This window comes from Toxorhynchites rutilus, chromosome 2, assembly GCF_029784135.1.
Source record: "Toxorhynchites rutilus septentrionalis strain SRP chromosome 2, ASM2978413v1, whole genome shotgun sequence".
NCBI classification, from domain to species: Eukaryota; Metazoa; Arthropoda; class Insecta; order Diptera; family Culicidae; genus Toxorhynchites; species Toxorhynchites rutilus.
Window position 1 is genome coordinate 313795287 of NC_073745.1, and position 27483 is coordinate 313822769.

Sequence of the window (27483 nt, forward strand, 5' to 3'; positions counted from 1 at the left end):
AGTGATTTTTCCTATTATAGAGACTTTAAACTTCATTCCCATCTAGCCTTCATAAAGGCCTATTGGAAGATCCTTCAATAGAGAGTCTGGAGAATTTTAATTTTTCGAATTATTAGACTTGTTCATTCGCCTTTAGCCTTGAAGAACGCCAATCAATCAATGGAGGAACCTGGGATTTAACCCACGCATTGATAAGACTAAAATAAAATCGTGGGACATTGATAAAGTAGTTAATTGTGGATAATGGAAATCCAAAGTGCACCATGATTCCATTTCAGTCTTATCAATGCCCTAGACTAATGAAGGAGAGGTGTGATAACTGCTACTTGCCTAATTATTTTCTAACAAACATACAAACATACAAACATACAAACATACAAACATACAAACATACAAACATACAAACATACAAACATACAAACATACAAACATACAAACATACAAACATACAAACATACAAACATACAAACATACAAAACATACAAACATACAAACATACAAACATACAAACATACAAACATACAAACATACAAACATACAAACATACAAACATACAAACATACAAACATACAAACATACAAACATACAAACATACAAACATACAAACATACAAACATACAAACATACAAACATACAAACATACAAACATACAAACATACAAACATACAAACATACAAACATACAAACATACAAACATACAAACATACAAACATACAAACATACAAACATACAAACATACAAACATACAAACATACAAACATACAAACATACAAACATACAAACATACAAACATACAAACATACAAACATACAAACATACAAACATAGAAACATAGAAACATAGAAACATAGAAACATAGAAACATACAAACATACAAACATACAAACATACAAACATACAAACATACAAACATACAAACATACAAACATACAAACATACAAACATACAAACATACAAACATACAAACATACAAACATACAAACATACAAACATACAAACATACAAACATACAAACATACAAACATACAAACATACAAACATACAAACATACAAACATACAAACATACAAACATACAAACATACAAACATACAAACATACATACAAACATACAAACATACAAACATACAAACATACAAATATACAAATATACAAACATACAAACATACAGGGCAAGCTAAATAAAACCGTTTAAAAACAGAACAAAAACTTTAAAAAAATTTCTTTTACGTTTGGTAGAAATATAGTGTTAACAATCCGAGACAGTTTAAACAAATGAAAAAGGCAATAAGAACATTGTTTGATATTCTTAAAAAAGAGTAACTTTACTGATTATTTATGAAATATGAATCCATTCAAATAGATAATGGTGTAAGTAAATCAAAATAACAATAATAACAATAACAAAAAAAAACTAACAGATGTCCAACCATATACACATCAAAAGAAACAATATATCGCCATAATTTTAGAAAAAAAACTGGCCTCTTCAGCCTATGATACGACGCAAAATTTACAATAATAACCCCTATCAATGCTATCAGTAACTTAAAAGCACTCAAAAATGTAAATATTTTATGCAAATACCCGCACAAAAGCCATCCGCTAGCTTCCCAGCTGTGTGGGACATTGAATATAAAACATATGGCCGCCACATTTCGTCTTCTACCTTTCGAACCGAAGAGGTAAATAAAAAAGGTCAATCACACCGGTCTGTAGAGCCATTGCTAAATGAAATGGCTCCTGTAGAGACCAGAGAGTGAGACAGTGAAATGGAAAAATAAGTCATAAGTCCGGAGGGGTTTTCCCTGGAAGAAGAATGTTTTTGCTGCGACAAGGTTGGCTGCATGGGAAATTCGATCATTTCTGGCGCTCCGTTTCAAGATATTAAAAACAAATTTAATTATTCTACTTTTGGAACGCCACGTCTTGCTTCTCTTCCTGCTGGGGACAGAGCGCAGTGGCTGGCGCATCCCATAAAACAATAAAATGTAAATCTTGGCAGACGGATGGAAAGAATCCAGAAAATTGATACTTTCTTTCGAAGACCTCGAGGTACGTTTTCGTCAGTAGGGTTTGCAGAGCTTTAAAGTTCGGTCATTCGCGTCGTTCAAAGTATCATCTCTCCGTGCGTGGTGTGTGAAGACGTAGCGATTTTTATGTGTTTTCGTTACGCTGCGGAAACGAAAAAATTCGTCGTGAGAACTCAAGCGAAAACGCTTGAGAGGGTTAGGGTGGTGTGTTGGTGGGTGGGCGTTCACCGACGCAAGAAGAATTGTTTGGCTCCGCGCTGGCTGAGGATGTGGACATGGTGAGAAATGCGTAGTTCGTTTTTGTGCTGCTCCAAAAGTAAACTGTGGCCCGGCGATTTATAGTAACCACAGTTTATGGTGCCAAGATAGACGTAATATCTCTTCGCATATTTTTGCGCTGGTGTGAAAGTTTTGTTCGAGGGAATTTTTACGAAACGTGGAATGGTTAGGGGAATGATATTGTGAGTTATAATTTATACCGGTGGTATTTTTCGTGAACAACCCACGAGTCGCGGGAAAAATAAACAAAAGCACAATATTGTTTGAGGAAGTGTCGGCGTGGATTTCAATTAGAGGTATCGTTGTTTGTTAATGTTTGATAATCGTACGTAATAGAACTTATGAAATAGCTGTGATTCGAGCGACAAATCAAGTTCGTTGAAAAACCTGCAAAAGCGATCGTCGCGATTTCGATAACATAGTGTAATTTCTTGCCATTTGATCTGTTCGCTTTGAACCAAGAACACTAAGTACTAAGCGTTTACTTTACGCATTTCTCAATTCAATTCAACAATTTTGGGAAGAAAAGTGGGTTACTATCTTTAACCTGCTTGGTGAATTTTTGGCAATTTTTTCTTATTTGAGCAGATTGTTCCAACGTTAATTTCGCAGCTCATGCTATGCTCTCAAAATAATCATCGGTTGTGATCCTTCTTTCACATTCTATAAACGATTCTATTAGTTTGACAACTGTGTATTCTCAGAGTGAAGCTGATGATGCTCTGTTTTCATTTTCTCCCTTATGTGGAAATCCTTCCTGGAATGACTCTAATTTTCTAAAAGGAACTTTGTCGTCTCAAAGTTGCGTAATTTTTAGTAGTGCTTGGTTGAGTTTTCTATGCAAAGTAACACTTTTTCTATTCATGGTTCATTGTTCCATAGGTGTGAAACGTTCAAGTTGTCCTCTCACCAATCCGTCCAATTTTGCGGGATTCAGTTCCCAAGTAGTTCTTAATACCTCATAATGCCTCTGTTTTTGTACAAAAAAACATATTATGAAACGAGCTGACCCGGTGAACTTCGAGCCACCCATAATTGATATTTTCATTGAAATAATTTCGAACACCCAAGTTCCCACAAAAATCATTTTTCTGTACGTGATCTATATTAGTGGTATATAATTTCTGTTTTGTCATCTAAACCTGCCGTAGACTAAGACGCATCCAACCTGGTATTGACTGTTCAAATCCGTTGCTCCGTTCTCGAGTTGAATCTTAAGGAATTTCCACTTTTTTCCAGAAACGACTTTTTTCAAAAATTCATAACTTTTGAACCATTGCAGCAAATAAAATGATCGACATATCAAATTGAAGCCAATGAGCTAGCCTTGCAAAACAATTGGATTTTGTTTTCGTAATTATTGATTGAAGTCGTTTTTTATTGCTTCGTGGCTTTGGACTAGAGGGCGCTATAGTCTTTGATATTTTTTCTTGAAAGTTGAGGATTTTTTTACAAAATATTTCTCGATATTAGAGATGTTATTTTTTCGATAAAGAACAAAATTACTACTTTTCGCGAAAATCTAAGAACCACTCTATTGGTTTGGCATGGAATGGCTGTTTAGATATACAGAATTTGCAAAAAAAGTGACTTCAATTTTCCACCTTTCCGAAAGGTTTTCATAACGTTTTTGGTATATAAACCTGACGCAGACGGATACGCATTAAACCTGATATTGACTGTTCAAATCCGTTTCTTCGTTCTCGAGCTGAATCGTGGGGAACGGATACCAAATTATTTTCATTTAAATAGATTATTATAAACTAGCTGACCCGGCAAACTTCGTCCCGCCCAAAATTTGATTTTTGTTATCATTCCCGTTTTTTATTAAGCGCAAGTTCATGGGTCCAATCGCAGAACTGTTCATTGATTGATCTTCTAATCAACCCCGTTGAATTTATCTTTCACTATAAAATTCCTAGTACTTCTACCAAAACTCATCATTATAATATCAGATCATTTTTAGACACAATTCTCGTTCAAGATTTTTCAACCACTTCCAAATAACATGTTTCTCCGTTACATGGAATAAAAGTTTGATTAAGTAAATATGATAAAATAAAGACAGCCCTAAATCAGATAATTCCTTCCTCGAGTTTTGCTCCTATCAACACATTCGGCAATCCATTTTTATTTTACCCCCTCCCCCTTAGAGAGGCGGGAGGAGTGTCGAACCTCCATAGAAACGTTTATCGATCCCTAAAATCTGTATATGCTAAGTTGAATTCCATTTGTTTGATTAGTTCTCGAGTAGTTCAGCACCCTCCCATCCCCTTCTTTATAGAGAGGAAAAGAGTGTCAAACCACCATAAAATCATTTATTGCTCCCTTAAACTTCCATATGCCAAATTTAGTTACATTTGCTTGATTAGTTCTCGAGTTATGCAGAAATTTGTGTTTCATTTCTATGGCAGCACACACCCCCCCCCCCCGCCCCTCTTAGAAAGGTGGAAGAAGTGTTGAACCACCTTAGAAATGTTTCTTGTCCCCTAAAACCTCCACATGGCAAATTTGGTTCCGTTTGCTTGATTAGTTCTTGAATTATGCAGCCCTAAAATCTCCACATGCCAAATTTAATTTGCTCGATTAATTCTATGCAGAAATTTGTATTTGATTTGTATGGCAGCTAAAACTTCCACGGGTAAAATTTCGTTTTATTTGCTTGATTAATTCTCGAGTAAAGTACAAATTTGTGTTTAATTTGTATGTCAGCCACACCCCCTTCTTCCCAGGGATCTCAAACTATCATGAAAACCTTCCCCGGCCCCAAAACCCCTACATATCAATTTTCATGTCGATCGGTTCAGTAGTTTTCGAGTCCATAAGAATCAGACAGACAGACCGACAGAAATCCATTTATATATATATATAGATTATTATTTTAAAATTTATCTCCCACTTTTATTTTCATATACCACCCTGATGTCCTCGCAATTTCTCTAAAAATAGTTGCTCGTTCAGATGCTAAACCATCCTTTTCTATTTAATTCGGATTTATTTCATTTCAGATTGTCCCATCGGCAGACTATTCTCAACATCATTTCACTTTCTGAAATCAATAACAAGCTCCTCTGTTTTGTTCTTTAGATTTATTCAAAATTTTCTTGTCATCACTATATCCGAAAACTCTAATATGTCTCTATAGTGTCACTTTCAGATAATTCTGAATAGTTTTCATTCAGCTTTCTTTTTAAATTTTTCAAATATCTTGAGGTGTTTTGAGTTACAGTGAAAAAAGAAACAAAAAATGGGACTCAAAAATAATTCAATGCAGCAAATCAAAGCAAATACCTACAGATTTGATTCCAGAAGTAAACAAATTGCGAAACCCGCTTTTCGTCAAATTTTCTATATTGAAAAAAACTTGGTTTTAATCAATTAAACATTCTTGACTGATTTTAGCAGCAACCTAACTACCCTTCTAAATTTAAATGTTGACATACTAGAACTCATAACTAAGACTACACATGTGCCGTCAAAATTCAATATTATATCAAAATAAAATAAATCATAAAAAAAAATCTGTCCGCCATTAATAGTGTGTGGTAGCTCTCAATATTGACTGTGGAGAAAATTAACCTTATTTTTAGAAACATTGTTGTCACTAACCAAAATAACTATTTTTTTATAATATAGCCAATTTTTGTGACTGAACTTTTATAAAGACATCCCAGAATCATTGACATTTCGTAATTCGAATTTCTGCTCAAAATGTAGTATTCGACAAAGTTGTTTGGAAATCAATAAACTTTCTAGGGAAAATAACACATTAAATCCACTGTTAAAAGCTTGTTCTTAATTAAAGGTAATTTTGAAAAAAAAATATGACACAACAGCCAACAGCCAGATATTTTGAAAATATTTTTTTCAGAATACTATTGAAATCTACTAAAGTTTGACGGACAGTGCTGCTGTGTCAGGCTCGCGGGAATAAAGAATCAATACATGATCCATACACCGCTGCTTTTTAACATAAAAATCGAGCCTACAGTATACAAAAAAAGTTTATCCACCCTCAGTGAAAAATTAGATTTCTTCCAAAAAATCTATCAGAAAATTAAAACCCGGTTAATTATTGTTCTGTTTACTATTATTTATCATTATGTATGTATATTGGTCATGATTCCATTGATGAACTCAAGTTCTCCAACGCCGGATGTAGCCATAGATCCTCACAACATGACTCTAACTGCATAAATAAATCAAAGTCATGGTTACTTGGTTGAAAAATCAATGTTGGTAAAGTAACTCACCACCGCTATGCTTGATTGTAGGCCGCAAACACTCCTTTTTCAAACTATCACCGGTTCGCCGCCATTTTCTTGTGATACCATCAGACCCAAATAGCATTACTTTCGTCCCATCTAACCAAATCACCTTATTTCAGTCATCACTGGTCCATGAATCACTGGTCCATGGTCCAAGCCTGGACTTAATTTTTTTTTTTAGATTTTTTTACGGACAACCGTGGCTTCTTAAGTACTTTGCCCTTACGACCTTTTTTATGACGACGATTTCGTACGGATTGTGATGTCAGTTGAATGGAAAACTCGCCTTCAATCTACTTCGCAATTTCCGAAGCTGATAGTCCTCGGTCCAGCTCCGCTTTTTCACGATAGCTCTGTCAATTCGGCCAGTTTTCTTAGAAGGCCGCCCCGATCGCTTAGCTGGTGAGATAGAACCACGCTTTTTATACATCTGCACAATCCTAAAGAACCGTATCTTTGTAAAGCTAGACAATATCGGCAATTACACGGTAGCTTGCCTGTTTTGTGATGTTCAATAATCGAATTTCGATCGAAATTTGTGCTTTTTTGGGTATCTTGCAAATAACTTCCAATTTCCACATGAAATCGAAATATTGAACGCGAAAACTTCAAGAGCACAAAATGACAGCTAGACACAATGTTTACATTCGAGAAAGTGGCTGAATAAACTCTAAACTCCGTAAAACACACTTAAATCGTAGCATCCGTTTAGGGGTGGATCAACTTTTTGTTTACGTTTTATCCTTTACCCGTTTCACCCTTTTTCATAATTTATCACATAAAATCTCAAGAAAAGAAACGCCGTATTTTCAATGGCAATGTGATAAATAAACATAAATTGATAATCATGGAGGAACGCTCATCAAATTAACCAGATCCAGAAAAACATCACCAGAAAAACAAAAAATTGTAAATTGGTTTTTTTGCGTAGGGGAAAGGGGGGCAGTTTCGGACAACGCATTTGAAAATTAAGAGGTACAATTTTAAACCAAATTAAAAATATAAGTAAGTTAACAGCGCTTCCACCAACAGCTGTCATATGGTTTGACATCTTCTGGTCGTTTATTACTTACGAATACAGCACAGTGCCCTTTTTCATACACTTTTCGAAAATGTTGAGCTTGAAGTTGTAAGTATTTCCCTGATTCCTTTGGGAACGAATTAGAATTCTAAGTACACCACACATCCATTTTAGATAGTAACTAATATGAAATGGAAAAAACGTACATACAACGGGGAAATAAAGGTCTATTTATTAGATAAAATTATGATTTGTCTTCGGGTGGGGCACATTCGGGCATCGTTCACGGGGCACATTCGGACACTGTTATATACCTCATAAAATTTGTGTCTGATTGTTGTTTACTAACAAACATCAATTTAGTATGATTCTCAGACCTAATGATGGTTCGAAAATACAAGAACAAACCGATAGAACCAGCATCAACGAAGATGAGATGGAAAGAGCTATCGAACTAGTTTCAAATAGAACGTTTTCATGATTCTAAATTTTGCTAATTTCCCAACTAACGGTTGCATAAAAGGAAAACTGTTTCTCAATGTTCTGGAACATTTGAAAAAGGTAGCCAAAAGCAACGAAAACGAATCAATTTCAAAAAACCAAAAATCAATCAAAAAGTCATTGCACTTTGGAAACAATCAAATGTTGCCGAGAAAATTGCACAATTCGTTTCTCTTTTCCACCTTATGTCACAAATCGCTTACAACCGCTGGATGTTTCAATTATGGGTCCTTTCAAGCAAAAGCTATTTCTATACACGTCCTTTCAGGTATAGTTGCATCGGCTTATAATGCTTCTTTCAATCTGAGTAATATCTTAGCTGGATTCAAAATGATAGGTTGCTATCCATTCTCAAGAAAGGTTTTTTTTCGGACAAGGATTTTGAATGCTCAAATGATTTCATCTACTGGAGCGGAGGTAGCAACTGACTCATCGGGTAATACAACAATACTGCAAAACATTGCGTCTACAGCACAGATAGATTTTACTTTGGCATCTTTGTCCCCGGAAAATGTTGAACCCTTTTCAAAAACTTCACCGTGGAAAACCACCACTCGAAAACGGAAGAAAGCAAAATCACGAATTTTTACTGACTCTCACAGCAAGCAGTTTCCTTTCAGACAAATACTGGTAAACAGAAAAATGCAGAATATGCCGGAAATAAGAGGAAGTAATTGTTGATAAACATAAAATTTAAATTTTTTTTTCGTTGTCTTCGTTGTGGGGCACTTTCCCCAGGACTGTCCGAAACTGACCCACACATGGGGCACATTCGGACAAAAAGGCAATTTTCAAAAATTCGAATAAACCATTCGTAATCGCATTAACGCGCCCATATGATACATTGATGTCCAAATGACAACCAGGATGAATTCAGGATTTTTTTTAAGTTTACAAAAAATTTTAAAAATCAACGAAAAAAAGTGTCCGAATGTGCCCCCCTCTCCCCTACTGTACATGCACCAGAAAATCACTACATTACTTTATGGGAAGAACGTAACAGTTAATGGTGACCTCTAGAGGGCCATGATCACCGACTTGTTTCGTATAGTCCTTCGGTAGTTATGATCCGGTTTGGTTCGTTTTCATCGACGTTTGAATCAATCATCGGCAAGGGAGTCAATCATTTTTCTGAAGAACATGTATATCAAGCTTGAAGATTGTGAAACCCACCCAAATCGATCTAAAAACGCAGAAATTCCTTTTTAGTAATTAGACCGTTAGATTAGAGTAATTAGACACCAATGACCTTTTTCTTTTGAGTTCCATTATTTCAACATGAATGACCCTTGGCGTACAGTGTCATGTACAAGTTCGCTTGATCCGCATTCCGTGAATTACCGAACTCGTTCCCTATGCGGTGCGACCCTATGATAGGGGCTTTCTTCCTAGCGAACGAAACAATTGTGCACTTCTCCGCGCTTAGGATCAGATAGTTTCGTCTGCACCAGCGCGCAAAAATGTCCATGATCGTTTGCAACATCCTGCAGTCGTTGACATACTTTACCTGCCAATACATTTTGAAATCATCAGCATATACAATTCTACATCCCAGAGCATTCCTGATGTGATCTTGGTCTTCAAATTCAGGAAGATCTCAGATTGACAGGGCCTTGTAAAAAATTCTGTAATTACCCCATTGCTACGAGCGTCGTCTGTAGACGACATCCGCCCGATGAGCTGTGTGTACGAGTGTCGTCTGTAGACCACATGAGAGTGATACTGCACATCGATCACACCAGTGCGATGTGCATACTTTTCGGCGCAGTGCTCCGTACAGCGGTAACATTCCGACGAAGCTCACTACCGTATTGAAAGGGTTTTTCGCTAAATCATCATAGACATCCTCATGTTAACATAAGCATCTGTTAATATCTCGTTGGAAATGAAGAGCTCATTCAACATTCGTGTCACATTGTCGAAAATGATATTGATTGCTGGCGAGCATTGAGCGTTGATTGTTTGATTTGTGTGTATGACAATCCGCAATCTAAGACTGTAGAATTCATTCAAGCATTCATAATTTAAGCATTTTTGAAGGAAATTGAGCTCTTTGGCACTAGTCGTGCTGCAACTTTTTTCAAGGCCAAAACATCAACCAAAATATGACGAACAGTCTCGTGAGAGATATTTAATTCACGGGCTAGCTCTCTCAAACTTAAATGACTATTTCCGAGTACTTTATTCTTTTATTTTATCGATATTTTCATCAGTTGGAGAGGTGGATGGTCGTCCTTGACGTGGTAAATTGTTCATACCATTCATACACCCGTTTTTATTCGAGATAGCTGAGTCACCAAATGTATTCTACAACATTTTCAACGTTTTGGTACAAGAAATTTTGTTTTTGACACAAAATTTCACACAATATCTTTGAGCAATTATCTATATCAAAAATCGCAGAGCAAAAAAAAAGTTAATTTGTTTTTTATGACGTTGTAAACAAACCTAATAACAGAACGTTTGCAAAATTGACGTGAAAACCAGTGGCAGTAGTACCTACTTAAGAAAACTTGAAAATTGTTTAGCTTCAAAGTTACAAATTCGCGATATATATTTAACAGAATGTATAAAAAGTACTTCCATGCTTCGTAGAATGAACTAAAGTCAGTATCAAACAGTAAATGCCACCACATAAATGAAAAAATCAATTGATAATGTTTTTTCTTTCACAGATGTCATTTTCTAAGCCTTTATATTTTGTGCATCGTTTGACTTTTTTATGCTGCGACCGGCAATAACAATAATGAATTCGAACGAATTTAGGTACTCAACTTTTCCTCTTTTTCTTCCCTTTTTTCAGATCACTACATCACCACTTTCGACACAGTGCCACATAGAATAACATTCCGAAAATGGCAGTTCAGAGCGACCTCTTAAGAATAGATTTGCGCTTTCATTTTGGCTGCAATCATCAACAGCGACAACTTTGCCATTAGCAAAAAGCCACAAGAGAAACCGTATTGTGTCGACCCAAAACCAAACCTTTTATCCTCATCATCATCACCATCATTATTGCTCGGCGTACTATTCTACAATCCGCCTTCTTTCCGAGAACTATCAGCAACTTGAAATGAAAAAAGTTTCGCTTTCCCGGTAGAGTTTTCATCTTGAGTCCGAAACACACACAAAAGCGAGCGAAAAAGAAGGAGTGTCAATGATGGTGAATTAATTAATCCGCACAAATAATTGGTAATAAGCACACACAGCGAGTTATCTCCGACTCCCATCAGACGGGGCGTCCACACGGAAGGTTTCCAATATCAGATTAATGTTTTATCAGTGATCTCATTCGCACCGCTATCATCCACCACCACCACCTTCATCACCTTCACCATCTTTGCCTTCCGGCATCGACCAACAACAGTAGGGCGGTAGAAAACGCAAACAAAATTAGAGCAATCGAAAGTTCTGATCTCAACGATATCACATCGAACATACGTGACAGAGCACAGCACAACAGCGTTTAATTTGTACCGAGATTGACTGCAATAGGATTCCATGTGAGAGTTTGCACTATCAGTAAAACACTAGGAACGGAACGCACATATCCGATCCCTTACGAGAGAAAGGAGAGAAAAAACACTAGCCCCACATCGCGAATCGTTCGACTGGATTGAGTCGACGGTAGTTTCGCGTGTTTTAAAAATGGGTAACAAATGCTGCAGCAAACGCCAGGATCAAGAGCTAGCCCTGAGCTACCCGGGCGGTTACAAGAAGGGCGAGAACTCGTTCAGCTCGAACATATCCGGTCCGAAGCACACCAACGGTGGCGGTGGATCGCTAGATTCACGATACACCCCGGACCCGAACCGGGGCCAGTTGATCAAACATCCAAAGGGCGGGGTGGACATCATCCGACCCCGGACGACGCAACGTGAGTATCAAATTGGTTTTTTTTCTATAACCCTCCTGTACTCGCGCGCAAAATCATAACTTGTATACTCGCGCACATTGTCACAGACCGAAAATTGAACTTGTCTGTAGTATTACGATTGTGTACTCATTAGGAGTTTATAGATTAACAATGATGCTACATCCCATGAAGGGATTGAACTTCATTCACAACATTGTTCTGCCAATACACTCGGTCCATAGCTGTACCTGCATAGAGCACCAACTCTTGTCAATTCCTGCTCCACGTGTTCCAACCACCTCGTTCGCTAGGCTACTATTCTTCTTGTTCCCACCATCTTTGGGAGGCTGCTGTCCGCCAATATTACAACACGCCTTGCCATTTTTTTATGCAATGTCAAGTTTATTCATTATAAAAAAGTGTCATTATATATTTACATTTATATAAAATTCTAAGGCTGCATAATATTAGTCCATTTGTTTCATTGACAAATTCAACATAATTGATGGAGGTTATCAATAATTTAATTCGCTGGTTATCTCTTATGGCGGGTTTACATTAGGGAGATCTATAGCTATAGATGGATTTATTCACGTGAAAATAGGTGTAAACGGGTGAGAATAAATATGATACACTTATTCGAGGTATATATAACTTGAATAAATTCAGCATATGTAAACGCTTGTGAATTTCTCACTGGTGAGAAATCACTAAAATTGGATGCAGTTCTACTTCTGGTGAATAAATTCACCGAAAATATGAATATATTCATTATAGAAGTTCACGCTAGTGTAAACGGTTGATGCGATTTCTATAAATCTCATCACATTTCTTCACATGAATATATCACTAGTCTAAACCCACCCTTATGTTGTGTAATGAGGGTCGTAGTAATTCATTAAAAGAGGGACGTTGCCAACCTCCCAAAATAGTTGTAATTTTTCGCTGCATTAATCTCCAGGATGCTGCCACTGGAGAACACTCACTTAATTTGTGGGTTATTGTTTTCGCAGCTACATTACAGTTGAGGCAGTTTGCTCCATCTGCCCTCTGTATAGTATGCATGAGTTTTCGATGCTGTGTTTTTTCGTTTACTATAAGGTAGATACCACTGCGCTGCCTCGATGATATATGCTTACATGCGATATTATGCCATATTCGTCGCCAGTTTAGCGCAGGATGGCTGCTCGGTTTGCTCAATGTAAGAACTATAGATCAGCTCGCTGGAAAAGTTTTGTTGTATATGAAGTGGGAGTAACGGTAACTGTTCACGTATCTACCTCAGACATGGAAAGTCTACAGGTGACGGAACTGTTTGTGGGAAGACCCAATTATAGAAAGGAATGTAAGCGCTCCCTTTAAGATGCCGATTGATCAATAACGCCTTGCATTTGAGAGCTGGAAGCTGTAGTTTTAGTCCGCCCTGTGCTCCACTTCGTGCCATTGCTGCATTGGTACTCTTGCAGGCAGACGTTTCTACAGAAACGACCCCATAATCCTCATCCAGCCTTGGCGACTTTCTGGATTCTATGTTCGCCGTAGAGTTGGGTCAGTTCACGATTCATTCTCCTTCTACATACTCCTAGTGGTCCTCATCAAAGCCGTCTTGGTCTCCTATCTGCGCGCTGTTCAGGTATTCATCGTAGTGCTGCCTCCACATTTCGATCACCTCGCATTCGTTTGTCAAGATGCCTCCTTTCTTGTTCCTGCACATTTCGGCCTTCGGCACAAATCCTTTGTGCGAGGCGTTTAGTTTCTTGAAGAACTTCTGCGATTCTCGAGAACAATAGAGCAGCTCCATCTTCCAGGCGGCGCTTTTTCCCCGAAAACAATGTGTTTGATTCCTTCGCTTCAATCGGTATTGTTCCACGGTTTGTCGAGTCGCGCGTTGCAGCATGGTGATGCGCGAACTGCATCGTTCTCGTTCAGAAGCGCTCAGCACTCGTCGTCAAACCATTCGTTCCATTGTCCACGTTGTTCATACCCGATGACCTTTTTTGTGCTGCTAGTTGCTGCCTTCATGGTGTTCCAACATTCATCAAGCAGAGCAGCATCCAGCTTGTCTACCCCCGGCAACGCAACTTCAAGACGCTGCGAGTATGTTAGTATGTTGCATCAACGTTCGGCTCCTGTAGTCGTCGTGAATAGTACCGTGGAGAGTGCTGATAACTCATGTCATTAACAATGACAATATAGATCACATTTTGAACATCACCAGGTAGTGGCCTGAATCGATGTTAACGACACGATAGGTTCTGACGTCGATGATATCTGAAAAGTTCTGAGCGCCGATCAAAACGTGGTTAATTTGTGTTTCGGTTTGATGAGGTAATCTCCTGGTAACGGTAACGGTGTTGGAAGCTGTATGAAGTATCGATGACGATTGTCGTGTTTTCGGTATTCACGCTCTAGTTGCGCGTAGAATTCTTCTATATCGTCATCAGTGCTACCTAGATAGGGGCTGTGGACGTTGATAATGCTGATGTTGAAAAAGTGACCTCGCATCCTCAATGTGTACATTCTTTCGTTAATAGGCCATTAATTACCCAACTCGTGTGTGTTGCCGAAGCTCTGGTGGATGGTATAACCACCTTGAAACGATCGCACCATCGAACCTTTCCAACACACCTCCTGCAGCGCTACCTTGTTTGAATTTGCGGGCTCTAAATATTTCCGAAAGAGTTCGGGTACTCGTAAGAAAGTGGAGAGACTTGCAGTACCATGTCCCGAGTTTCCAATCTCTAGTACGTGTTTTTGGCGTGGGTGTAGTCCAACGATTATCAAACTATTTTTCAGAGTGGCCCCAAACACGTGTTAGTCATGGTGTCGTGGGCTGCAAAAAAAATAAGAAGGGTGGTGTCCAAGCCAAGCTAAAAACACAAGAATTAAACTCTTTAGTACAAACATTTGGTATCACTGACAAGAGCTGATGAATGAATACTTTCTGAGTGAGCATTTTGCGAAGCAATAAAACTCCAATTTGCGTAGATTTCCATATTTACTATATATTCACGCGTCGACAGCGACCGTTGCGGAACAGATTTTCACCTTCAGTTTTCTGCCGAAAAACGTGGTTCTGAAAAATACCTTCTACACATCCGACTTAAAACAATGCTCGAATTCACGAAAATTTATTGATCCATGTGAAAAAGTCGGCAATTAATCATTCACGATTTATCAGTCATCCTGCAAGCGCCCAGATGGCACCGGCCGCGAGGTTTGCCAGATAGCCTTTGCTAAGACTGAATGTTTTGTTTAGTTTCTAAATTGGTCTAGAGGCGAATGAACTGAGAAAGTCTGAGAGTTTGAGAAAGCCTTCAAAACATGCATCGTATGCATCTATATAACATTTTACTTCTTTGCTCCTGCCCGTCATTGCAAGCTCTGTATTACCTCGCGCATATTCGTGAAGATCGACGCGGTGCCTCTACCGACCACTAAAAATGCACCACTAATTGTGGTATTTATCTTCCGTTCTTCCTTTGTATCGAGCAAAACAGCTGTGTCTGACATCAGCATTGAGAAAGACTGTTGTCTGTTAGCTGGAGTAAGACTGTGACATGAATAATGATAATCATGGTTTGAATCATAGAGACTTTAAAATTTCTCAGTTCAGTTCGACTCTAGTTAATTTTGAAACTAAACTAAATTATTGGCCTTGAGAAAGACCATTTGGAAAACTTCGCTGCGTTTTTGTCGCTAACTGGATGACTGATGAATCGGGAATGCTGTGAAAGAGATTAAAATGAATAGGGGTGTTAAAATGAACCGGGGCTTAAATTTCGATGATTAAACAAAACACTAATTGATACTTCTTGATTATCCTATTCTTAAAAGACAACCTGTTATATGATCAGTGTTAAGACAGAGGGGACCAAGTCGCAAAATTGAAATTTCGAGTTCTTGATTATATTTGGTTAAGCATTATGTAAGCTACATACCACATTTGTCAGACTTGGAAAATCATGCATACAGCAGGAATAATTGATCGAAATTGGTATGATTGATCAACGAGAACCTCTCGTAGTATGCAGTCAGAGTGGACCATGTACCATTTACCATGGCGAAATGGCTCTATAGAATGTGCAGATTGGTCTTTTTTAAAGCCATGTGTGAATCATTTGTACAATATCCAAGCGCCGAATTCAAACCAACAAAACATGTTCGTGAAGCTAATAGGTACCTTGTCGAAATGTGATTGAACCCGTCAGTGTACAATGTGCACATTCTGAGTATATCTATATATATAAAAATGGATTTCTGTCTGTCTGTCTGTCTGTGTGTCTGATTCTTATGGACTCGGAAACTACTGAACCGATCGACATGAAAATTGGTATATTGGGGTTTTTAGGGCCGGAGAAGGTTTTCATGATAGTTTGAGACCCATCCCTCTCATTAAGGGGGGGGGGTCTGCCATACAAATAAAACACAAATTTCTACATTACCCGAGAATTAATCAAGTAAACGAAACAAAATTTGGCATGTGAAGGTTTTAGGGTGCAATAAATTTTTTTAGGGTGGTTAGATATTCCTCCCCCTCTCTTAGGGGGGGCTGCCATACAAATGAAACATAAATTTCTGCATTACTCGAGAATTAATCAAGCAAATGCAACTAAATTAGGCATGTGGAGATTTTAGGGTGCAATAAATGTTTCTATGGTGGTTAGACACTCCACCCCCCTCCCCACCTCTAAGGAGGGGCTGCCATATAAATGAAACACAAATTTCTACATTACTCGAGAATTATTCAAGCAAACGAAACCAAATTTGACATGTGAAGATTTAAAGGTGCACGAAACGTTTCTATGGCGAATGGCGAATGAAATTCTATCATATTTTCTATATCAAACATTTATTCCATGTAACGGAGAAACATGTTATTTGCAAGTGGTTGAAAAATCTTGAACGAGAATTGTGTCTGAAAATAATCTGATATTATAATGATGAGTTTTGGTAGAAATACTAGGAACTTTTTAGTAAAAGGTAAATTTAACGGGGTAGAATAGAAGATCAATCAATGAACAGTTCTGCGATTGAACTCATGTATTTGCGCATAGTAAGAAAACGTGAATGTTTGAAGGTATTGATAACAAAAAACAAATTTTGGGCGGGACGATGTTTGCCGGGTCAGCAAGTTATAAAATAAACTTGGTCCACTCTGACTAAACGGATGAGTGAAAAATGCTGGTCTTCAGTGTGGATGATCGCAAAATATACTATTTCAGAGTGCGATTTAGGCTGTAGCGATGACAATGAATTCAAATTTGACGATTCTATTGACGAATACTGTGTAAGATGATTGAAAATGAAAAGTTTATGCTTTAACACGTTCGTCGCCCAACGCGACGTTTTTGAGTTTCTTGCAGGGCCCAACTTGCGAATAAATTATTAAATGAAGATCAAACTTAGTTTCTAGATAACTTTTACATGATCTAGCAATGTTTGTTTTCAACTGAAGACGAATTGTTAACACAAATGAGCAATTCCAAATGAAATCGACAAATGACAAAACATGAGTATTTTTGATTTGAATGAAAGTATGTATTTCGTTTGGGTTAGAGGAAATATGAGTTTTCCACAGCAATTGGAACTTTTGTTGACTCAAGCGTAACTTTTGAAAAGGGCGTATCGATTTGAGTAAGAGAAATCTTTGATAATTTATATCTCAAAAACTATGAGTCGTACCGAAATAGTATCTTAGAAAGAGTTGTAGAGTATTGATGGTTGAATATGAAAAAAATGTACACTGAGAAAAAAAATTAGTACTCTTTTTTTATTTACAAAATAAAAATTCAATTTGCAATATCCAAAATACATTTTTTTTTTTCCATACAAAATAGAAGTCATGCAGAAAATTTAAGAAATGGGCCCAAGATGGTAAAACTATTTATGACAAACTTTGTGGAACATCGAATTTTTAGGAATTCTCGAAATATTTAAAAAATACTTCTAATTTATTGTCTTTTTCATAGTAAATAATCCCTTTTAATATGTTTGTCGTGTTATACCGTCATGTTCATGAAATTTTATGAATTTGCTTATAATTTCCAACAACTTTTCCAAATACATCATCATGGTTCATTTTTTGACTCAAGCGTAACTTTTGAAAAGGGCGTATCGATTTGAGTAAGAGAAATCTTTAATAATTTATATCTCAAAAAATATGAGTCGTACCGAAATAGTGTGTTAGAAAGAGTTATAGAGTATTGATGGTTGAATATGAAAAAATGTATTTCCTCCATCCCAAACGGAATACACACTTCAAAAATACAAGTTTTTAAAATCTGCATTTTTAGGACGATTTCATTTGGAATTGCTGAAATGCCACATGCCAAAGTCATATTATATGGGTTTTGCAAAAAACTGCAGTACAAACCATCTGTACTATAAATTAATAAAAAGTATAGTATAAACAGTATAATATTATGGTTATAATTTAATGTTTATGCAGTTCCAAACTCACAACCATCTCGCTCTTATTTTCATAGCAGAATGGCACACTTTGACTTACAACTGTTGATTGATTCAGAAATATTTCGAAATTGCTCAGTCATAGTGAACCTTAATCTTAAAAAATGTTAGTTTGACTCTCTAGGGTAGTACAGAAGAACCCTCATTTATCCGCGGAATAGTCTGGCTAGCTCACCGCGAATAACGAAAATCTCGGATAACACAATAAAGGCCTAAAAATGGGTTCCAAACACGAAAATAAAATATTTCAGCATGTAAACTATGTTTTATCAATAGATTATATTCTCTGTATCTAGAACAAAGGAAAGTCGGAAGAAAGAAGCTTTTGCTCAATTATTCAATTGTTAAGTCTATTCAACCTGCAAGTATAGGAGATTTAATCTTGTTTAACCGAAGCTTTTCCATCTAGTGAGAGTCGCTTGTTTGCTTGCATCGAACATCTCTAACAGATAGTACAACACGTAATAAATAACGAAACATGCTGATATCACGCGGCATGTCAACGTCAATCAAACATCCTCGTATTATAATCGCTAGTTTGCAGTAATACGGAAATGTTATTACTTGTTCGAATGTCTCTATGCTTATCACCAATCAATTCGGATCCAATTATGCACACCATAAACAAAACAGCGTTTCCCCTAGATTTGCTGTCGTTCATGTACTTTCTTGACTTTCGATTATTTATTTTTGTTAAGGTCATGTTTTGACTAAAATAAAAATGTTTCCATTCTGGCACGATCTCCATCGAAAGATTTCCCATTCAATTATCTGTCCTTATTCCAACCCTACAGTTCTCCCTGGCCACAACACTCGACGGATAGTGGTCGCCTTGTACAACTACAATGCCCGCGAGGAAACCGACGTCAGCTTCGTCAAGGGTGACCGGATGGAGGTGCTGGACGACACCGAATCGGACTGGTGGCGCGTTGTGCATCTCAAGACCCGCCAGGAGGGTCTCATCCCGTGGAATTTTGTCGCCGAGGATCGGAGTGTGAATAGTGAAGAGTGAGTATCGTCGTATCGTATATTTTTGCGGTCAAACTAGAATCTCAATCATGCCTCACATTCCTATTTTCAGCTGGTTCTTTGAGAATGTATCCCGGAAGGAAGCCGATAAGCTGCTACTGGCAGCGGAGAATCCACGTGGCACTTTCCTGGTGCGTCCGTCCGAGCACAATCCCAACGGTTTCTCGCTCTCGGTCAAGGACTGGGAGGAAAGCCGAGGGTACCACGTGAAGCACTACAAAATTAAGCCTCTAGACAACGGTGGCTACTACATTGCAACGAATCAGACGTTTCCCTCGCTGCCTGCGCTAGTAATGGCGTACTCAAGTAAGTTTTTTTTTGAAACATAACCTCTTATGTTACGTCTAATTTTGGTTTGCTCTTCCGCAGAGAATGCCCTCGGGTTGTGTCATGTACTGTCTAGTCCATGTCCGAAGCCACAGCCCCAGGTATGGGACCTTGGTCCCGAGCTGCGCGACAAGTGGGAAATAAATCGAAACGAAATTCAGCTGATTCGCAAACTTGGACACGGCAACTTTGGAGAGGTGTATTACGGCAAGTGGCGTAACAACATCGAAGTTGCTGTGAAGACCCTTCGCGAGGGTACCATGTCGACACAAGCCTTCCTACAAGAGGCAGCTATCATGAAGAAATTCCGTCACAGTAGACTAGTCGCACTGTATGCCGTCTGTTCAAAAGAAGAACCGATTTATATCGTCCAGGAGTATATGTCGAAGGGTAGTTTATTAGACTACCTGAGGACGGGTGATGGTCAGTTCCTCCAGTTTGAGGATCTGATTTATATTGCCGCCCAAGTAGCCTCTGGTATGGAGTACCTGGAACTGAAGCTGTTGATACACAGGGATTTGGCCGCCAGGAACGTACTGATAGGGGAAAACAACGTCGCTAAGATCTGTGATTTCGGCCTGGCCCGGGTGATAGCGGACGATGAATACTGTCCGAAGCAGGGCTCACGCTTCCCGGTCAAATGGACCGCACCGGAGGCGATCGTGTACGGCAAGTTCTCCATCAAATCGGACGTCTGGTCGTACGGTATCCTCTTGATGGAGCTGTTCACCTATGGCCAGGTACCGTACCCTGGTATGCACAGCCGTGAGGTAATCGAACAGATCGAACGGGGCTACCGAATGCCAAAGCCAACGAATCATCACCTGCCGGACGACATCTACAGCCTGATGCTAAAATGCTGGGATGCGATACCGGAAAAACGTCCGACGTTCGAGTTCTTGAATCACTACTTCCAGAACTTTACCGTCACCTCGGAGGTGCCCTATCGAGAGGTGCAAGACTAAGGCGGCTAACGAAGTGCTGTGTACGCGAGAATGAGTCTGAACAAAGATTTATTTCCTTTTTCTTTCGGGTAGGTTCTACGCCAGTAAGCTTAATCATACACACACCCTCATATATACAAAGAGATCAAAACATACCCACACACAGAGACTAAGCAAAACACGCGCGCATACACCAACATCTCTTTACGTTACAAGTACCCGTAATTATAACGAAAAACTGTGTTTTAATCGATAAGGTAGAGGAAAGTAAAAAGCAGCAAAAGACACTTTTAATCAGAGCCAGAGCAAAGATGCTGTGAGTAAGCTTGACACACGTTGTTGCCCGGTACGAATTTCCGAGCAGCAGTGAAGTGCGCATAAATTGTGTAGACATATTTTGACACCTTTAAGCTACAATACTTTCAATGTCAGTCTAGAGAGCTTCACGATTTATCGTTTATCGTTATCGTAAAAGAAAAAAAAGTTGCTTTGAACAAAAAAATATCGGCGCATTTCTACTGTATAATCAATATTTAGAAGCGGTTGACACAATTCTTCCGAAGGTCGTTGGTCTACTCAGTCTCGAGCATGACGGGCATGTAAGTTCTGTCTGTCGTTTCAAAATTCACTCCTCGAGAACAGAATGGGATAAAAAGCAACAGAATTAAGTTCAGTTCTTTGTTTTAAAGAGGTTTTAGTTTATTCGCTTCTAAGCAACTAAGGCTTCTCGCTTCTTCAACTTGGTCCAAAGAATAATAATTTAGTGAATTGAATAGAATAGTCAAGACTTGCCGATGCGGTAGTTTTGCTGCTAGCCATATTTTTGTCAATTCATGTTTATTCAAGCTGAGACAATTCATGACTTGGATAATCGAGTAATCTTCTAGTGGGGAAGCAAATTTAAAAATAAGTTTTTTGGTTACTTTCAATTCGTTGTTTGGCCTATTGCGTGTACTTGGGATCGTTATAACCATTACCGGAATGTTTGTGAAAATTGAAAAATGTCGTAACGGATTTTTTTCAATTGTACTATTATTGAATATGATATTTCATGAAACTTACATTGAGATAATATGATATAAAGATAATATAAAAAAAAAACAAACGAGTTTTCTAGGACCACCATTTTGAGTTTCGAATGAGTGGAGTTTACGGAACATCTAAACTTTCAAATTCAAATTCAAATTTCAAAATAATTCAAAAGTAAATGTTCTCTAAGTCCATCAAGTTTCCATCCGTGCCTTGAAGCACAGGCGTTCCAACTTTTTTTACCTTGCTCCTGAGCTGACATCAACCGAGGGCAGTTTTTTTAAATGACCAACTCTTTTGCTCGTAAGGTACATACGTCAGACTAGTTTCGTAAATCACACCCTTAATTACAACTACGCGAGAGGGAACATAAACACAATATTCTAGGCTAGACCTGAGGTCTCGTTTGAGTACATCCGATAATTCACGAAAACTCGCAGTTGGTTTGGTCGATCATTTGGTATCAGTCACGGAGGTATATCTGTCCATATTTTTAAACCGTTTTAGGAGTTTTTTTTTCTATCGTTCCAATCATATTTGTATCAATCTGGGAGTGAATAAATGGCTCATGCAACGCCTTTATGCATACAATTGCAAATCTTATCGCAAATACGACTTATGCTGCGCTTGGAAACGTTCGCTAGACGCGTTTGTTTGCGAAGAAGATTATGCCGAACGCGTTCACGAACGGCATGGATGACAGTGCCTCGGATGCCCTCTTTGGGTCTATCTTTCACATCAGCTGTGTCTATGTACTGTTGTAGTGCACGGAACACGAATTGTTCATTTATAGAAAGCGGATTGAGCAGCTTGCAGATTGGTTTCGTCCTCTTACCGCACTTAAATAACACAGTTGGCACAACGCTACTCGTACAGACCGTACGTTATCGTTGCTAGAAAACCCATCAAATACTGACGGAACCACGAAACTTGGTGAGAGTGAAGGAGGAACACCACAATCTACGACAACAGTGTATCAATTTTTTCCGCTTCAAATTTTTCTGCTGGCTGCAGACGCAATTTCACTCACAGAACATAGTGCTATACAATTTTAATAACAGGAAGTTATATGCAGCCATCTTTTTGTAGCCAACATAGAAAATCATGAGCATAGAAATCATAACCTGAAGTTAAAAATGAAGTGCTCCGAGTGATCCTGCAGCAGTGATTTCAATTGTAAATCGCCAAGAAAGCTTCCGGATGGATATCCAAACATCGCTTGCCAAAGGAAACTAACGTTAGCATTAAAAAATGGACTTTTTCGGATGGTTGTAAAAAAACTAAGACAGATAATTGAGTTTGATAAATTTTCCATGGAAGGTAATTATATTAGCTTACTTGCAAAAAGAGTCCTACGCCCCTGCGAGCGCCCTTCCAGCAGTTAACTGGAACATTCGCCATAGCGGACGAAAACATGCGTGTAGGCATGTTTTTGAGTTGTTTCTTCGTTTTATTTATCAATTCCTTCTTAGTTTTCGCGACCAAATTGTTGGAGTACACCGCGTCTTCGCCCTTATGGTTTTCCGTGATGAACGACGCATCTTCCGGCAAGCACTTCGTATTATAAATTTCACCGTTCACGGCCAGTCCGGAGCTAAAGAAAAGCGACTTTGAGTTCCCCTTCTCGCTGATTTTCGGCCACAGAAGCACCTTCTTGAGGAACTTGGTGTGTGAAATAAACTTCACTCCGGAGCTCACTTCCTCCGAGGGGAAAGTAAAATACTAAGTGCCCGAAGTGCCAATCGTTGCTATCCAGGGTGAGATAGGTCTCGTCGTCCATCACCACCGCCACGTCGCGATTCGCCGGGAGAATCGACAAGACCGTCTTATTCAGCTGCTGCCGCAGCGTCATTGGCTGCAGCTCCGAGACCAGTGGACTGGACTTTCGCCAGGTACTTTTTCACCGTTTGGCCTGTTGCACCGAACTTCCGGCCAAGCGCGCGCAGCGATGTAGTCGCTTTTCCCTCGATCTTCTTCTTCAGCATCCTTTGGAGTTTCTTGACGCTCAGGATCGTCGGCCGTCCGGAACCGGGCTTTCTATCGATACTCTGTTTGATGTCCAGTAGTGGCAGGATGTTGTAGATATCGCACGATGTCCGTTTTCGACGCGGCGGGATACCGTTCTTTGAACGCGCACACTTCTGAACGGAGTAGCTTCACTGTTTCCCCCATCACGGTTAGAGTTCGACTGATAGAGCTGTCAATTTTTTTCTGCTGACTCATGGGTTACTATGATTGATGCCGCATGGGTAGTTTCGTCAGTGCGTGTGATAGGAAACCCATGAAAAATCGGCAAATTTTGGCCATTTTTTAATGCAAACGTTAATGTGGAGATTACGAATATCAGATTTGTATTACGTCACCTACCATGGCTAGAACCGCTAAACCTCCCACGGTATTCGTATCGTTGCAATCGGCTCAGACTAGACAATATGGAACAACGCACAGTGGGAAAAAAAGGAGGTATAGTAGCGAAAAATTCAGAGAATTATGTGTAAACGATTCTTAATTAATAAATCCTCGGTAAATGAATGCAGCATGGATATGCAATGGCGCAAATACTTTTAATTGATGCATGACCGATACTTACGTATTCAATAAAAAACGTATTCAGCGATCCACCATCCGAAATGTTCCCGACTTTGAAGTTCGGCGATGCTATCAATGTGTGGTATTGTATTATTATAATGGCTACCTCAGATTATTCGCAGGCTCCTCAATTCCAGGATTCTTCATCCCACCCGTCCAGTTTGAAAAGCCGTATGACTTTATTATGTTATGTTTTCCAGCCCGACTTTGAAGTTCGGCGATGCTATCAATGTGTGGTATTGTATTATTATAATGGCTACCTCAGATTATTCGCAGGCTCCTCAATTCCAGGATTCTTCATCCCACCCGTCCAGTTTGAAAAGCCGTATGACTTTATTATGTTATGTTTTCCAGCAGGCATGCCAGAGCTAGAATTGTTACTAAGTTAAAATCTATTACTATATCCATGGTTGCAGCGTTCCATCTCCCATCATCCCAATGAACGAGACAGGCGCCGTCGGTTTGCCATATTTTACGTAGAGCTTGGTGTAGATAGAATCCTGAATTTTTCCGCGAAAAATTCTACTGTTCCTATGAAGCTTGAAGAGTGTTCTGATGACTAAACTCTAGGCTAATCATCCAGTCATATTCCAAAAAATTAAATGGTCAAGACCACGGGAATCTGTCTTTAATGCACTTAAATACAAGGGGTTAAGCCGCTCAACTGGGTCGTTTACTTCCGAATCGAGGATTGTGTCAACAGAATCAATTGTTGAATTATAAATTAACAATGCTGGAAAGATGCTACCAACTGCTGATGCGATCCAAAAATCGTAGTGTTACGAGAGTATCGTAAGTGAAAAGTAAACGGGAAAGAAAATGTAGAGAAAAACAAAACTAGTCGTCATTACACATTTATGCAAGGACTTTTGTAATATAGTTTCGTAACTGTAGTTGAAAAGAAGTTGAGCATAACAGAGATTCACCAATTTAGTCAAATTATCCCCTTTATTATTCAAAGGACACACTCGCTCTAATAATACATCATATGAAAACTACACATCATATTACTTATAGAACAAAAAAACTAATACTATCAACTGCCATCTCTTTACGTTCTCTCTATTTTATTTAGAATTGATTACTTATCTACTACGGTTATTCTGTCAATTTTATGTTCTGAAAAACAAACGTTTGTTTGTTTTCTATTACTGTAAGAAAGCTTGAAACGGAAGTAAAGTTTTTTTGTTTGACGATTGGTAAATATAGGGTTGAAAACCAAACTTTGGTGTTCCGCCGCTGTGTGGTCTTTTAGTATGCGTGGGTCACACGATTGATGTTATGCACGCGATAGCATCTCCTACAAACGCACACGCGTAAGTTAGTCGCTCGTACGAATACAAAGTGAGTACCGCGTTGGAAAATGTATGAAGTATATATATTATAGACAACTATATAAGCATTGAAGAAATTTAACTAAATTAAATTAACGATAAGTATCCGAATCAACTGAAGAAAAAAAACCTTTTTATTGCTATTTATATTTATATAAATTAATTTACTGAACACATTATTATTAAAAGTACTATTACCTACCTTTTACCATTCAGTTCAGCCTAGCTATCATACGTCTAGCAAAGGGACGAACTAAAGACAAAAGCCAACTAATTTTATCTGCAAGAAAACGTAAACGACAAACAGGAAACAATACTTTTTACTCTCTATTCTATATCTTTACCCAACGGAAACGAACTATGAGAAAAAAAACTAGTAAGTATATCGAACATCAGAGATAATATATTGAGTGGGCAAACCAGAACCGGAAGCATTTCAACCGTCAACCGCGCAAACTTCCTCTAGAAGAAATCATCTCACACCCCGCTCTCACTTACAGACATACACTACTAAAAACACTATTAATGCAAGGCGCATTTGATATTTTTAAAACGAAACGTCCCAAAATATTACCACAACTCGAGTGCATATAATATAAAAATCAAACTTTTAATCTATTTCCCTGCTAGAGGCGAAGTTTATGATAAACATACCAAATTTTTACAAAAAAAAAAACTGAAATCTGCTGAATTTTATATACACCCGGAAAAATGGAGAGAGAGCTAGCAGCTTCTCCGCTGATAGAATAGACCGACCAGACGAAACGATACGAAAGACACACAACAGCAAACTATTCCCGATCTTCTTCTTAGCCTGATCGGGGACAGCACACATATACCGTTTTACCGGAATCAGAGTGGTGTAGACTAGAGCGAACCGGAAGTTTGGAAGCATAAACGGGGTCACACTTTGACGAAATTCTAACATCGCTCCGTGTGTGTGCGTGTAGCACAAGAGCAATGGGGGGGAATACACAAAGGTAATGTAATAACTAAGCATGTTTAAAGTAACGAGTAACAAGAAAGTAGTCGTAAGCTATTTGTGTAAGACAAGTCAAGAAGAAATCAAGAAGAATGACACACACACACAACTGGTGAGAAAACCCAGTTCTATGTTTAGTGGTTTGTTGTATGATAAGCAAAAACAATAAAAAGGAAAAACTTTGACAAAAATAGGTGAATAGTAATACAGCAAAATATGAACCGAAAGTCCTTCTTGTGCTTGACACTATGGAAAAATACAGGAACTTCTTCAAATATTGGAAATGAAACAGTCAGAAAAGATTGAGAAATAGGGCCTGATTACGAACGTCACTTCACGGTGAAAACGGAATAAAATGCATACAAATTGCATACAATTCATTTCGCTTTCACCGTGAAGTGACGTTCGTGATCAGGCCATAGTGTTAAAAGAACAGAGAAAAATTGTGTAAAAAGACAAAGGAGCACGTTCAGAATGACCTGTACATTTTTTTTTAATTCGATGGATGACGATCGCGTTTAGGATGATATCGGAGAATAACCTAGAACTCAAGGAATGCTCCGGTACACACTCCACTGCTTTCGTATGTGACCATTGAATAACATCTCTAATCGTACTAACACTGTATTTATCGTTAACGGTCCAGGCAATGAGCGATTTATCATTATCAAAGCAAACTGTGAGGCCACTCATATCCCCCCATCTGGGGATTAGTTTCCCGACCGAGACATTTTCCCACGATGCAGTGTGAAAACCACCGGACGAAGACGAATACCACACATAGAAGTGCGCCTAATCCTGGACGCACATGGCACAAACGGA

General features: G+C 38.5%; 1 protein-coding gene across 3 annotated transcripts in view; it reads left to right on the forward strand.

Moving 5' to 3' along the window:
• LOC129765480 (tyrosine-protein kinase Src64B) overlaps positions 1 to 20965 on the forward strand; it is a 180430-nt gene extending 159465 nt beyond the window's left edge. For all 3 annotated transcript variants that reach the window (XM_055765846.1, XM_055765844.1, XM_055765845.1), the window contains exons 3-6: positions 10904 to 11977; positions 19222 to 19435; positions 19509 to 19762; positions 19826 to 20965. In XM_055765846.1, coding sequence (XP_055621821.1) covers positions 11749 to 11977; positions 19222 to 19435; positions 19509 to 19762; positions 19826 to 20748 — 1620 coding nt within the window. In that variant the 5' untranslated portion in view covers positions 10904 to 11748 and the 3' untranslated portion in view covers positions 20749 to 20965. The remainder of the gene's footprint in view (positions 1 to 10903; positions 11978 to 19221; positions 19436 to 19508; positions 19763 to 19825) is intronic.
• The last annotated feature ends 6518 nt before the right edge of the window (positions 20966 to 27483 follow it).